The sequence below is a fragment of the Anarrhichthys ocellatus genome, unplaced genomic scaffold, assembly GCF_004355925.1.
Source record: "Anarrhichthys ocellatus isolate YVR2014 unplaced genomic scaffold, GSC_Weel_1.0 scaffold21, whole genome shotgun sequence".
In the NCBI taxonomy this organism is placed as follows: domain Eukaryota; kingdom Metazoa; phylum Chordata; class Actinopteri; order Perciformes; family Anarhichadidae; genus Anarrhichthys; species Anarrhichthys ocellatus.
The window spans coordinates 6,242,599-6,253,813 of record NW_022280051.1 but is presented as its reverse complement, the minus strand read 5'-3'; the positions used below and the strand labels follow the sequence as shown (position 1 = coordinate 6,253,813).

Here is an 11,215-nt window from a genome sequence, read left to right as displayed (position 1 = left end):
TGCGTTCAAGGACAATCTGAGACTTTGTGAGTTGGCACAGCAGAACAGCAATGTCCAGGATGTGTTACACATGACGATGGACAGTGAGAGGACACACACGGACACACACACACACACACACACACACACACACACACACACACACGAAACCCTAACCCGCCTCAAACCAACCAATCCCTCCTCTCGGCCCCTCTGCCCGGTAACCCGACCCGATGAGGGATTCCGGGTAATGATCCGGTTACTGTGGTAAAGGCTCAACCCGTAAGTTTAAAGGGTTAACAACGCAGTTATTATAGATAATAAATCAACTAGTAAAAAAAAAAACACCAATAATCATGAAAGTATTTGTTTTTATTTATTATAAATATTATTTGTATTTATTATAAATTATTTTATATTGTTTATTTTGATTATTTTATACACTGCTGGAGGGTTTAATCTGTCATATTACATCATCATTTATCACTTAATGTATAATTTAAATATATCATAAAAACTGCAAACTTATCAAATAAATGTAGTTAAAGTAAAAAGTACAATAGTAGAGGAGTAGAAGTATAAAGTAGCATAAAATGGAAATACCCAAGTACAATTTTGAGGTACTTGTACTTTATTCGGTACTTTGGTAAATGTACTTTGGGGACTTTCCACTACTAGTCGCTTCCTTAATAAATACACATTTCTACTGTTGTATACATGTTTACATCGTCTGTAATGAGGATCAATGAATTTATTTGTTATTTATTTATTTTTCTTATATTTGAGCTGCATTGTTGATTTATTAAATTGCTTTTTGGGTCTCACGATGCAGTGATGGAGCAATGGAGAAAGATATAACTTGCATTTTTACAAATGCAGGTTATAAAAACACACTAAATGTGTATTTTGGCAAAACCTGACGGAGCTTTCTGCACAAGAAGTGCAGCATGTGCAACAAACAGTATAACTGAGTTTAATGAGACACACAGCTTCTCTGTTCATTCATGTGGAGGAAGCCGGTTATAATGTTATCAGCGTGCTAATGAGCTGAAATTTAACCTCGAGTTGAATTGCTCATTTGTATGGAAGCCCATTTATGACAGCCATAAATAAATAAAAATCACCCAAAAAAAATAAAGAAATTAACATTACAAATATATATATTTTATTTACAAAAATAATATAAATAATAATGTTTTTTATTATTACTTTTTTTTACTTTTTTCCGACAGCAAAAAAAAACAACTAATTATTTAAATTTGTTTTGCTGCTCGAAATGGGCTTCCATACCTATGACTCTAAAGGCTGCGTCTTAAAGCACTTGTTTCAGGTCGCAGTGACGGCTAGCATTGGGCTAGCATTGGGCTAGCAGTGACGGCTAGCTAGCATGTATTAAATGCTAGCAAGCGGGCTAAACATGCTACTTGAACACGGGGAGAGGACGGCAAAATAAATAAAAAAGCTAACGTGTGTCATCGGAGACTGCACGCATGAAAGATGCATGAAACATCTTCACTGTGTGTGTCTGTGTGTGTGTGTGTGTGTGAGAGCGTCGGTTGCATTGCTATGTCGAGCTAACGAAGCATTAGCATCAGATTAGCTAATAATGTTATCGAAGCCCTCGCTTCCATTATCGGACAAAGCTCAAACACTTGGCCACACGGCTAGCTAATTCCACTAATATGACTCGGGTGAAAAAAAGGGATGTATTGTAAATTAATCAGACTTTAATAACACAAAATATGCTAAAGACGAGTGTGTGGTGGCTTGGTTGGGAGAAATAGTGCGACAGACGGCTCTGTGTCCGATAATAGGCGCATTGAATTTACGCTAATAGTGCATTTGCATGTAGCTAAATTAAGCTAGCTTCAATGCGCCTATTATCGGACATAGAGCCGTCTTAGGACATTAGCAACACTAACACGTTATATTTAAACACGTTATAGGTGCGGACTCACCGGACGCCTGTGAGGTTACAGCAACCGGTCCGGTGTGGGTCTTGCTCCCCAGTAACGTGTAAGATGCAACCGGACAAACAAACGGACGCACCGGAGCGGTTGTTGACGCAGACCGGAGCAGGTTACTCCAACGGACTGTGGTGCGTTTAGGGACGACTGGGAAACCAGAACATCATCATCGGGTTATTTTTTATGCGTGGGATATAAGATAAACGTATCAAAACAAGTATTATAAATAAGGAATAATAATAAAACAGTAATAATAATACAAATAATAATATAATACTATAATAGAGTCATAATAAAGCTACATTTGTTTGAAATTTTCCATATAATTTCCTGAAAGGATAGCTGGATTATCTGTGTTTTATGGTCAGATATGAGCTCAAGATAACAGATTCCGTATCAATTGTTACTCATTAACAACTTAAACATGTCTTTCCACATAGTTCTCTTCAGGAGTGGTTATTGGTTCTGTGGAAATTGCGCTGGGATCAATATTAGTTAAACGACCAGAAAGAGACTCAAAACGACCTTAAAAAGAACTCGTATCCATATGTTTTACTGTAGAATTCACCACAACCTGAACTCAGTGTGAAGGAGTGAGCGGCCAGGCTGCAGCCAGCAGGGGGCGCTGCAAACAAACAAATCACGAGAGTGAAGTCACCTCAGTCACAATGAGTTTTTAATTCATTATCAGGTAATTAAGTACATTCTTTGTACTCTACATATATGTATTATATTTATTGCTTTATCTCAAGATAACTTGTCTTTGTTGTCAGATTTTATCAAGATATCAAACTTCTGTTTCTTTATTAAACTGAAGATGTTATTTTGCTGATTAAACAATTTTCTTGTGACTTAATCGTTGCTGGAAGAAGTATTCAGATCCTGTAAAAAATAGCAATACCTAAATGTAAAAATACTTACCTATAACTATTTTACTACAGAAGTATTTTCAGCAAAATATACTCAAAGTATCAAAAGTAAAAGTACTTGTATGCAACAGAATGACAACCAGTGTTGTGGAAAGATACAAAAAATCTCCTCGATTCCAATAAAAAGAGCAAAACATGGTGACGCTTTAATGTCCCACTGCTCCTGAACACATCCTAGTGAAACTCTGAGGTGGATGTGTGAGATAACTTTCCACTGTGTCACTGCAGTCAACTCCCAACACTTGTTCACACACCTGAATGAAAACACACTCACACACACACCCTCCTGACGGCAGTGGGTGGAGTTTCCTGGAGGTTTTAAAGCGCTGCGTAATGTGCCGACGTGGTGTCATTACGCACGCGGAGCTCACCGAGCGCACAACGCATTTGGACTTTTCAAGATTAAAGTCTTCTTCTACGAAGTGTTCGGAGATACACGTCGATGCCGACTCTCTGAAGAACCCGGTTATTGGTTTATGGTGACAGATCTGTGCAGTGGTTCGGTAAGTCATTATGAATTTATATTTTTGTTTCCATTATGGATAATTCATTTCAACTAACAGAAGGTATTGTACTTCTAATAATAATAATGATTGTATATAGATGGATAGATATAATGTAATATAGTCAAATTACAGCTAAATATGTGGATGGCCTGTTTGTTTTCTTTGCCAATATGAGCTTTATTATTGCAGATTCATTTGTTCCAAAGTGCACAGCTAATATACCACATTCACATCATTTTGTGCAGCTAAAAAATAAATATTTAATAAACACTGGGTTAAAATAAAAAGCTCTGGTGCTGCTAGCTTTTAGTTTGATGACCCAATAGAGAAATAACAATACAAATATACAAATGTTTATACTATTATAGGTCAAAATAATATTAATATCGGGTTAGAAAATCCAAATGTAACACAAACTTGGTTAAAGTTACTTCCGACCTCAACAAGGAGCTCTTTCTTTGTTATTTCTTCTTCTGAGGTTTTTATCAGAGCAGCATCAAAGAGGAATGTGCTGTCTAAACAAAGACTCTGGTTTCGGCTTCAGGAGCCTGTTTTGCATCTTCCTGTTCCAGGTTAACTGGTCCATCGGGTGTGTCTCTCTGCTGGGATGCTGAGTGGTACTGCAATGATTTCTACTGGAGTATTTCCAGTATTATTCTGATATAATAAATAGTATAGTTGGAGCTTCTTGTCACAAAGTTTCAAAGTTATCAGTTCCACCGAAGAGACCTTTCCCCTCATTTAAAGTGAATATAAACTTGTGCATAAGAGCTTAGTTTTTTCTTATGTTAATCATCTCACGACCCCTCCGATTTATCTGGTGACCCTTTGGAGGGGCCCGACCCCTATGTTGAGAACCCCCGGACTAAACCGTAAACAAAGTAGTTAAAACTAACTCATCCTCGAGCTGCTACAGGGGAAAATAATGAGTACTTTTACTTTGGTACAGATTTTTAATGCAGTGCTTCTGCTTGTAATAGAGTATTTTTACAGTTTTATCTACTTTTACTTAAATAAACGATCTGAATACTTCTTCTTTTGGTCATTATAAGTAAACAGCTCCCTCTATTATGCTCTGACGTTGATTGACCTCACCGTGATCTCTCTGTGTCTCCAGACTCGTTGAAAAGAAGATTAGATGATTCTTCAGAGCGAGACTAGATGTGATTCTGGTTTTGTCCTCGTGCCGTCCAGGGAACACCGGGCCCTCCGTGAGATGTCCTGACGACCTCTGACCCTCGCACCATGGACGCCCGTCTGCAAGGAAACCCTCAGCTCCAACACAGGGTCAACGGAGGAGGTGGTCGAAGCTCCAGGCCAGGCGTAAGTATCTGAAAACCACTGAAGTTAGAAGTTAATCAACGCTTTACTAGACGTTTGTCTCATTTTAGAGGGTAAAACATCTTCCATATACGTAGATTATTGCACTTTTACATCCTTTGAGCTCTGGAACAAATGCCTGCAGGTGGATTTTGTTACTTTTGGATAGAGCGAGGCTCGCTGCCTGTTTCCCTGTTTCCAGTCTTTATGCTAAGCTAACCAGCTGCTGGCTGCAGCTCCATACTCGTACAGACATGAAAGTGGTGTCAAGAAAGAAAATAAGAGTAGCTACTTTCCAAAATGTTGAAGTATTCCTTCAACTAAATAACATGAACAACCTCACCCTGCTTGCAGTTGTTATGCTAAGCTAAGCTAACCAGCTGCAGGCTTTCTACTGAGCGTATAGACATGAGAGTGGTATCATTTTAACTTATGTTACTTTCAGAAAGAAAGCGAATAAGAAGCTACTTCCCAAAATGTAGAGTATTCCTTTTACAAAATAATTAGCTAATAAGTGGAAAGAATAACCTCATTTTTTATGCTAAGCTAAGATAATCAGCCTACTTAAAGTACAGAAATGAGAGCGGTGTCAAATTTCATATCCAACTCTCAGAGAGAACGTGCATAAGAGTACTTCCTAAAATACTGAAGTATTTCTTCAACTAAATAATTTACTAATAAGCAGAAAGAACAACCTGACCCTGTTTTAATTTATGCTAAGCTAAGCTAACTGGCTGCTGGCTGTACGAGAGTGATATTAAGCAATATTTTCATCTAAGCAAATGAGTGTATTTCCCAAAACATCAAACTATTATATGTTTGTTTTCGATAATTGCCAACTAGAATAAATACAGCTGATTTATTTGTCATCACTGGGGACACAGGTGTGTATAATTACACCCTCGTGCTCTGTTTACTGGAGCATAGAGTAGTCTTGTCCTATTGTCAGTAAACACACATTCAGCGTATCAGGTGAACAGCTGATTATTCAAACTGTACTTCGCACTGACTGAGGCCCTGTGTCGTTTTAACACAATGCACAGAGTCTTCACAGACGCTGAGAAATAACAGCTGCTTAACAACTTAATCCCTTCGCATGCCTTCGGCGGATGACATTCATTGTCAACACAACAACAACCGGTTGAGCTGCAGTTTTTATAGGTTCCCGAGCTTCTTCGCGACAATATACCGACTGAAACCAGCAGATCGGTGTGTTTATCTCTTATTGGTTTCAGTTGGGTGTTGCTGCAGGTGTGTGTGTTTGTGTGTTTGTGTGTGTGTACGTGCAAAGCAAAAACATGGCCTCGTAATGTCAGCAACAAACCCTGTTTGCCGTGTCGAGGTCATCCCCTTGAAATAGCTGAAAATAAGCAGCTTCCTTCGGTCTGGTGGCTGTGTAATTACAGTAAAACATTTTGTCGTCAAACTCTCTGTTGTTCATTTGTCACTCGACAAGTACTAGTACTAAGTGCTGAATGTTTGGTTCAGCTTTGGGAAGTACTCTTAGTCTCTTTCTCTCTGAGAGTTCAGATTAGAAGAGGATTGAAACCTCTTTCATCTCTTTGCAGTAAATATGAAGCTACAGAAAGCTAGATAGCTTAGCTTAGCATAAAGCCTAAAGGTCACTAATAAGACACGTTTGTTAAATACCTACAAAAATGTAAGTGTAAAACTTCTCACTGTTTTTAGGCGGTAAAAAGCTCCAGAAAAAAGGCTAGAAAGTGGAGCTTGAGTTGAGATTATTTAGTTTAACTGCTGTTGGGAACATTAGATTTATACAAAACAATAAGTATCTGAAAAGATTTGTCTGCAAATACTTGCTCTCGTAAGTTTTAAATGTAATATAATACTTTTCTTTGTGGCTCAGTCCTTCCACCTCTACTTAGTTTGACATTGTTACAGGGGATTATTCCCCACGGCCATGTGGTTTGGTTTAAATATGTGTCTCGATCTTTATCAGGACTGAAAAACAGACCTCAAAGGGAAGCAGCAAAATCAATAGTCACTGCGTGTTGTTACGTGGATATCCCTTTGAGTTATTCTTTGGTTTCAAACCTGTGCTGAGCTGGACAGGTTACAGTGGAGGTGAAGCAGAGATGGTGAGAGGCGAGGAGAGAGGGGCGTTTGAGCTAAATTCAGGGTCGGAAAGTAGTTTGGAGGGTTGGGATGCAGGAACAAACAGACCTGTGTTCAGTCTGTACACATGACTACTGTATGAGAGCGGATGGTTTAGCAACATGGGGTTCAATATTTTCTTTTCTTCAGCACAAAAAATTACAGAACAAATATAATCCAGTGGAAAAAAGTCTCGTTCCTTATTTTTAACCTTTTCAAACAACTGCCCAGTTTAGAAAACCCAGAATAACTTCATCCGAAGAAGCAACTTTATTAAATCTTGCCCTCCAAATATTATTTTGCCAATAACAATTCTAAAAAGATGTTGTTTTGATTTCTTGGTATCTATGGGGATTCATAAAGAGCTTGAAATAACCTCAGACAATCACAACATGTCAACTAATTTCCTTCTTCCTCTTTGGCCTCGACAGGAAGATGATGCTCTGCAGTACCTGAGCCAGGAGGAGCAAGAGTGCCTCAAGTTCTTCGAGAAGACCATCGACTCGTTGGACGAGAGCCTGGAGCCAGTCGACGGAGCCCCAACCTCGAATCCCACCGTGTCCTCCCTCTTGGCCAGACATCCCGGTCCTAAAGACCAGGATATTATATACCTGGTCCGCCCAGAACCGGACCTGGTGCAGACCAAAGAGCGACTATTCAATCCCAGCAATCCAGGTAGCGTACAGCAGATTGTTCTTGTAGCCAGGAATACAATTATAGTGTATTGTGTTTAGTCATTGGTCTGGTTGTAGTCTTTCTCAGATTTTCACTTTGCAATTTGTTCCTCCTAGATTTTCAGAGTATGATGCAGAACCCTGAAAGCCACTTCGGGATGAAGCCAAGGCAAAATTCGATGGACAGCTTGCCTTCAGAGTACAACCCTCCACTACCAAGCGGCAGCTATGGGTCGACAGACAACCACTCTTCCTACCATCCTCCAGGCTGCATCCCCACCCCGGTCCTGATTGCCCAGCAGATAGCAGATAACCGGGGAGGTGGAACTAACTTGCGTTCCTCCTCATACCGCCGTAGTCACAACCAGGAGTCCGACAAGCCACAGAGCCCAGTTGGTGATCTTCATCTTAAACATGGTCCTCCTAAGCCGTCCCGCTTCCCTGCTAACATCAGCCTGACCCACAGCAACAAGGAGCACCAGAACCAGTCGCTGGGTAATGTGAACATCCACGACAGACGGGCGCAGATGCTGGCAAACCTATCGGGAACGTCAAACCCTCTGGTGCAAGAGGATCCTCAGCCGGCCGTGGAGCCGACGGCACGAAATATTCCCACTCGCAGCATTTCCTTCCAGGACCCCTCACCAGACAAATCCAGGATGGAGGCCCTGTCTAAGCTGCGCCTGAACAGGAACCGAGCCATGTCCGAGGAAATGTCGCTCCTCGCCGCCCCAAGCAGCACTTTTCCGAATCCTCCGACACATGCAGAAACCATTGGCAAACCAATGGAGGCCAGTGCTCCCCCAACAACAGACACCACCATGAAATTGCCAGAAGCCAATGTTACGACGCCACGTCCGAGTCAGAGTCCTGTTGACAGAAAACCAGAGATTCTGCGGTCAGATTCTCTCAAGAGGTTTGACGATAGAAACCACCAACTGAGCAGCTACTATCCACCACCTCCTTTGGATAACATCTCGTCTTTCCCCCCTCCGCCTGAAGTCACCTCGCTGGAATTTAACAGCTACGGGGGGAAATCCATCAATGTGAACCCTTCTGTCTCAACCAGGAGCGAATCTACAACTCCATCTAGCCATGAACCCAAAGTCCTGCCAACTGCGCTGGCTAACCCCAGCGAGTTCAACCCCTATGGAGGAAAGACCAAAGTCATGACCCCTGGTCCTGTAGCCATGACCAGGAGCGACCTTCCCGACATCCTCAGCACCCATATCAACAAGGGTCAGACCTTGCCTGCCAAATCAGAGCCACTGCCCATCGAGCTTAACAGTTATGGAGGAAAGAGCCGAACCTTCAACCCAACCACCGGGTTGAATCGCCCTTCAGACACCCCGGCAAGGAGTTTCAAAGCTCCAGTACCGGCCCCAAGACCTCCTCGGCACTCCTACCACGGCGACGTTACCCCCCAGAAACCAGCGCCGCGAGCCTTTTCCCCTGAACGCCGGCGGAGATCCACCTCCATGTTTCGTCCCCAAGGCATCACCGTGCAGTTTTCCGGACGGGGGGCGATGGACGAACCGCGCAGGGAGGCGTTGAGGAAACTGGGACTGCTTAAAGAGTCTTGATGAACTCTCTGGGGAATCAAGTCTCCAATCCGTCGAGCCTGAATCTCTGGTGTGTACCTGCTGGTGGAGGTTGGAATGCTAGAAGTTTCCCCATGTATGTCTGAGTGTGAGGTGTGGTTGGAGAGAAACCTACTCTTACAAAGGAATGGAGACAGATCCAACGATAGACCTGCACAGCCAGTTCTCACTTCCGACAAACCATTGTGACACGGTGCAGCTGTTGCTGTTTCAATGACTATAGTTTGCACAGATAAACTGCTTTATGTTGCCTCCGATCCAAGACATTATTATACCTCGACCGAAGACATTTTGGGAGCAAACCGATGTAAAGAGAAGCATCATCTTCCTGCAGGAATCCCCGTTGTTTGACACGAGGCTGATTGTGAATAGCCACATTCTTTTTAAAACTGGGTCCCATTTCCTAAAAACTTCTTCAAGAAAAAGGACTGGAAACATTTTATATTTTGTTACTGTAAGACCCAAACTCCTAATTCCTATAAAAGATGTACATTTTTTTTAAAACACAAATTTATGTTTTTAGCTGCAAGAAGATACTTATAGCTGCAACTTAAACTGCAGCTAATTATGCACAAGAGTAATTAGATCAACAAAAAAGAAAGCAATAAATTGTTACATTATGGAGTATTTTAGCTGCAAATTTGATTTTAAATCCTTTAAAAAACCCAAATAGTTTGAAAATACTCTGAAAAGAGCTCCCGTTGTTTGTTTCTGGATCCAGGTTAAGTTATATTGTTAGTTTTACGGTGTCACTTTCCTTCCAGAAGCTAACAGCAGAGTGAAATTAATGTTTGTGAAGTTACTCTGGAGCCTTATTTTTTAAATTATTTCTATGTTTTATTGACTTATGGGCATTTTAGTCAGCGGTGAGTTTGTGTGTGTGAGTTGTTTTTTCTGTCAGCACTTTGGGGAAAGAACAAAGTTGAAGGCACTTTTCTTGGGTGCAATTTTATTACTTCTGAAAACGACTAAAACTATGTAGTAAATTGCAGAAAGGTTGTTATCTTACTATGGAATCGAATATTGACAAGAAAATCACACAAAGTGTTCTGGAAGCTGATTCCTCCATTGACGTCCTGGGATATCAATGCTGCAGGAGTCACGCTGCAATGTAGATTCTAGATGTAAAGCTGGACGATATTGTTACTCAAACCTCCCACACCAAACACAGACTGTGGATTGGCTTTGTGGGCAGGACTTCTACTTTTTTTTACTTACTACACAGAGGGAATACTTTGAAAGTGCTCTTTAGGGATGGGCGAGCACATGGCATTGTACAAAAACACAAGCACTAAAAACCAGAGTCTAGAAATACATCCTGGATTACTTATGTGTTTTTATTCCTGTTGAGCTGTTGTCGAATACTTTGGGACATTTTGCAAAGTGTGTTATTTAACTGTTGTACCAGCATAAGCATGTATGTGTGTGTGTGTGTGTGTGTATGTTTACTGACTCCGGCATCTGTAGTTCACCTACAGCAACTTTTGAAGTATATTTTGTTCCCACGAAGAAGTATCGAGGTACTTTTCCTGTGTGAATATTTTTTTTTTTTAGTTTCGAGACTCCGGTTCTCTGTAGTTCAGCTACAGTCATTTTGAAGTATCTAATGGTGCATACATAGAGTATACAGAAACGTACTTTATTGGGAAATGTTTTGTGCAAAGTGTACAAATGTGCACATAACAGGGATTTAAAAAGTCTGTGCATATGTGGTGAATGGGAAGATCATGTGAGCGTTGCTGCTACGGTACAACACCCTGGTATACTGTCTGACTTATTTTATATGTCCATATTATAAACTGTATATACTCTGCTTAATATATATATCATGTTGAAATTGTTGTCATCAATCATTAAACAGAATAATAGTGACTTCTTTTCTAATGTTGTTTTTTAATTAACTCTGGAATGTAAAAGCTGGTGCTGTTCAATGATTGGCCACATCTGTGGAATATTTCACCTGAGGGGAAACTTACAGGATGTTTTAAAGGTGATGAGGAGGTGTTTTGGGCGACTTTCTTAAAGGGGCACGACACTGATTTTACACATAAAGATCTGTTTACTTTTGGCAAGTAAATGTAAACAGTTCCTAAAATGTGTTCCTTCTCTTTGAAAGGAAAAAGG

At 40.8% G+C, this 11,215-nt stretch overlaps 1 protein-coding gene across 2 annotated transcripts; it reads left to right on the top strand.

The window, feature by feature from the left end:
- The first annotated feature begins 3,236 nt into the window (after positions 1-3,236).
- proser2 (proline and serine rich 2) lies at positions 3,237-10,963 on the top strand. 2 transcript variants are annotated; one of them, XM_031858805.1, is made up of 4 exons: positions 3,237-3,378; positions 4,576-4,704; positions 7,248-7,491; positions 7,608-10,963. In XM_031858805.1, exons 2-4 carry the CDS (start codon positions 4,627-4,629, stop codon positions 9,071-9,073), a joined length of 1,788 nt encoding a protein of 595 aa, XP_031714665.1. In that variant the 5' UTR covers positions 3,237-3,378; positions 4,576-4,626; the 3' UTR covers positions 9,074-10,963. The 2 variants fall into 2 exon arrangements, with proteins under 2 accessions (XP_031714665.1, XP_031714664.1); XM_031858804.1 differs by having other exon boundaries at positions 4,499-4,704.
- Positions 10,964-11,215: the final 252 nt, after the last annotated feature.

Excerpts from the sequence above, each read along its gene's own strand:
- proser2 (XM_031858805.1), top strand. The coding sequence starts at position 4,627 with ATGGACGCCCGTCTGCAAGGAAACCCTCAGCTCCAACACAGGGTCAAC. Across the intron at positions 4,705-7,247 it reads GTCGAAGCTCCAGGCCAGGC|GAAGATGATGCTCTGCAGTA; the intron begins GTAAGTATCTGA and ends TGGCCTCGACAG. Across the intron at positions 7,492-7,607 it reads ATTCAATCCCAGCAATCCAG|ATTTTCAGAGTATGATGCAG; the intron begins GTAGCGTACAGC and ends TGTTCCTCCTAG.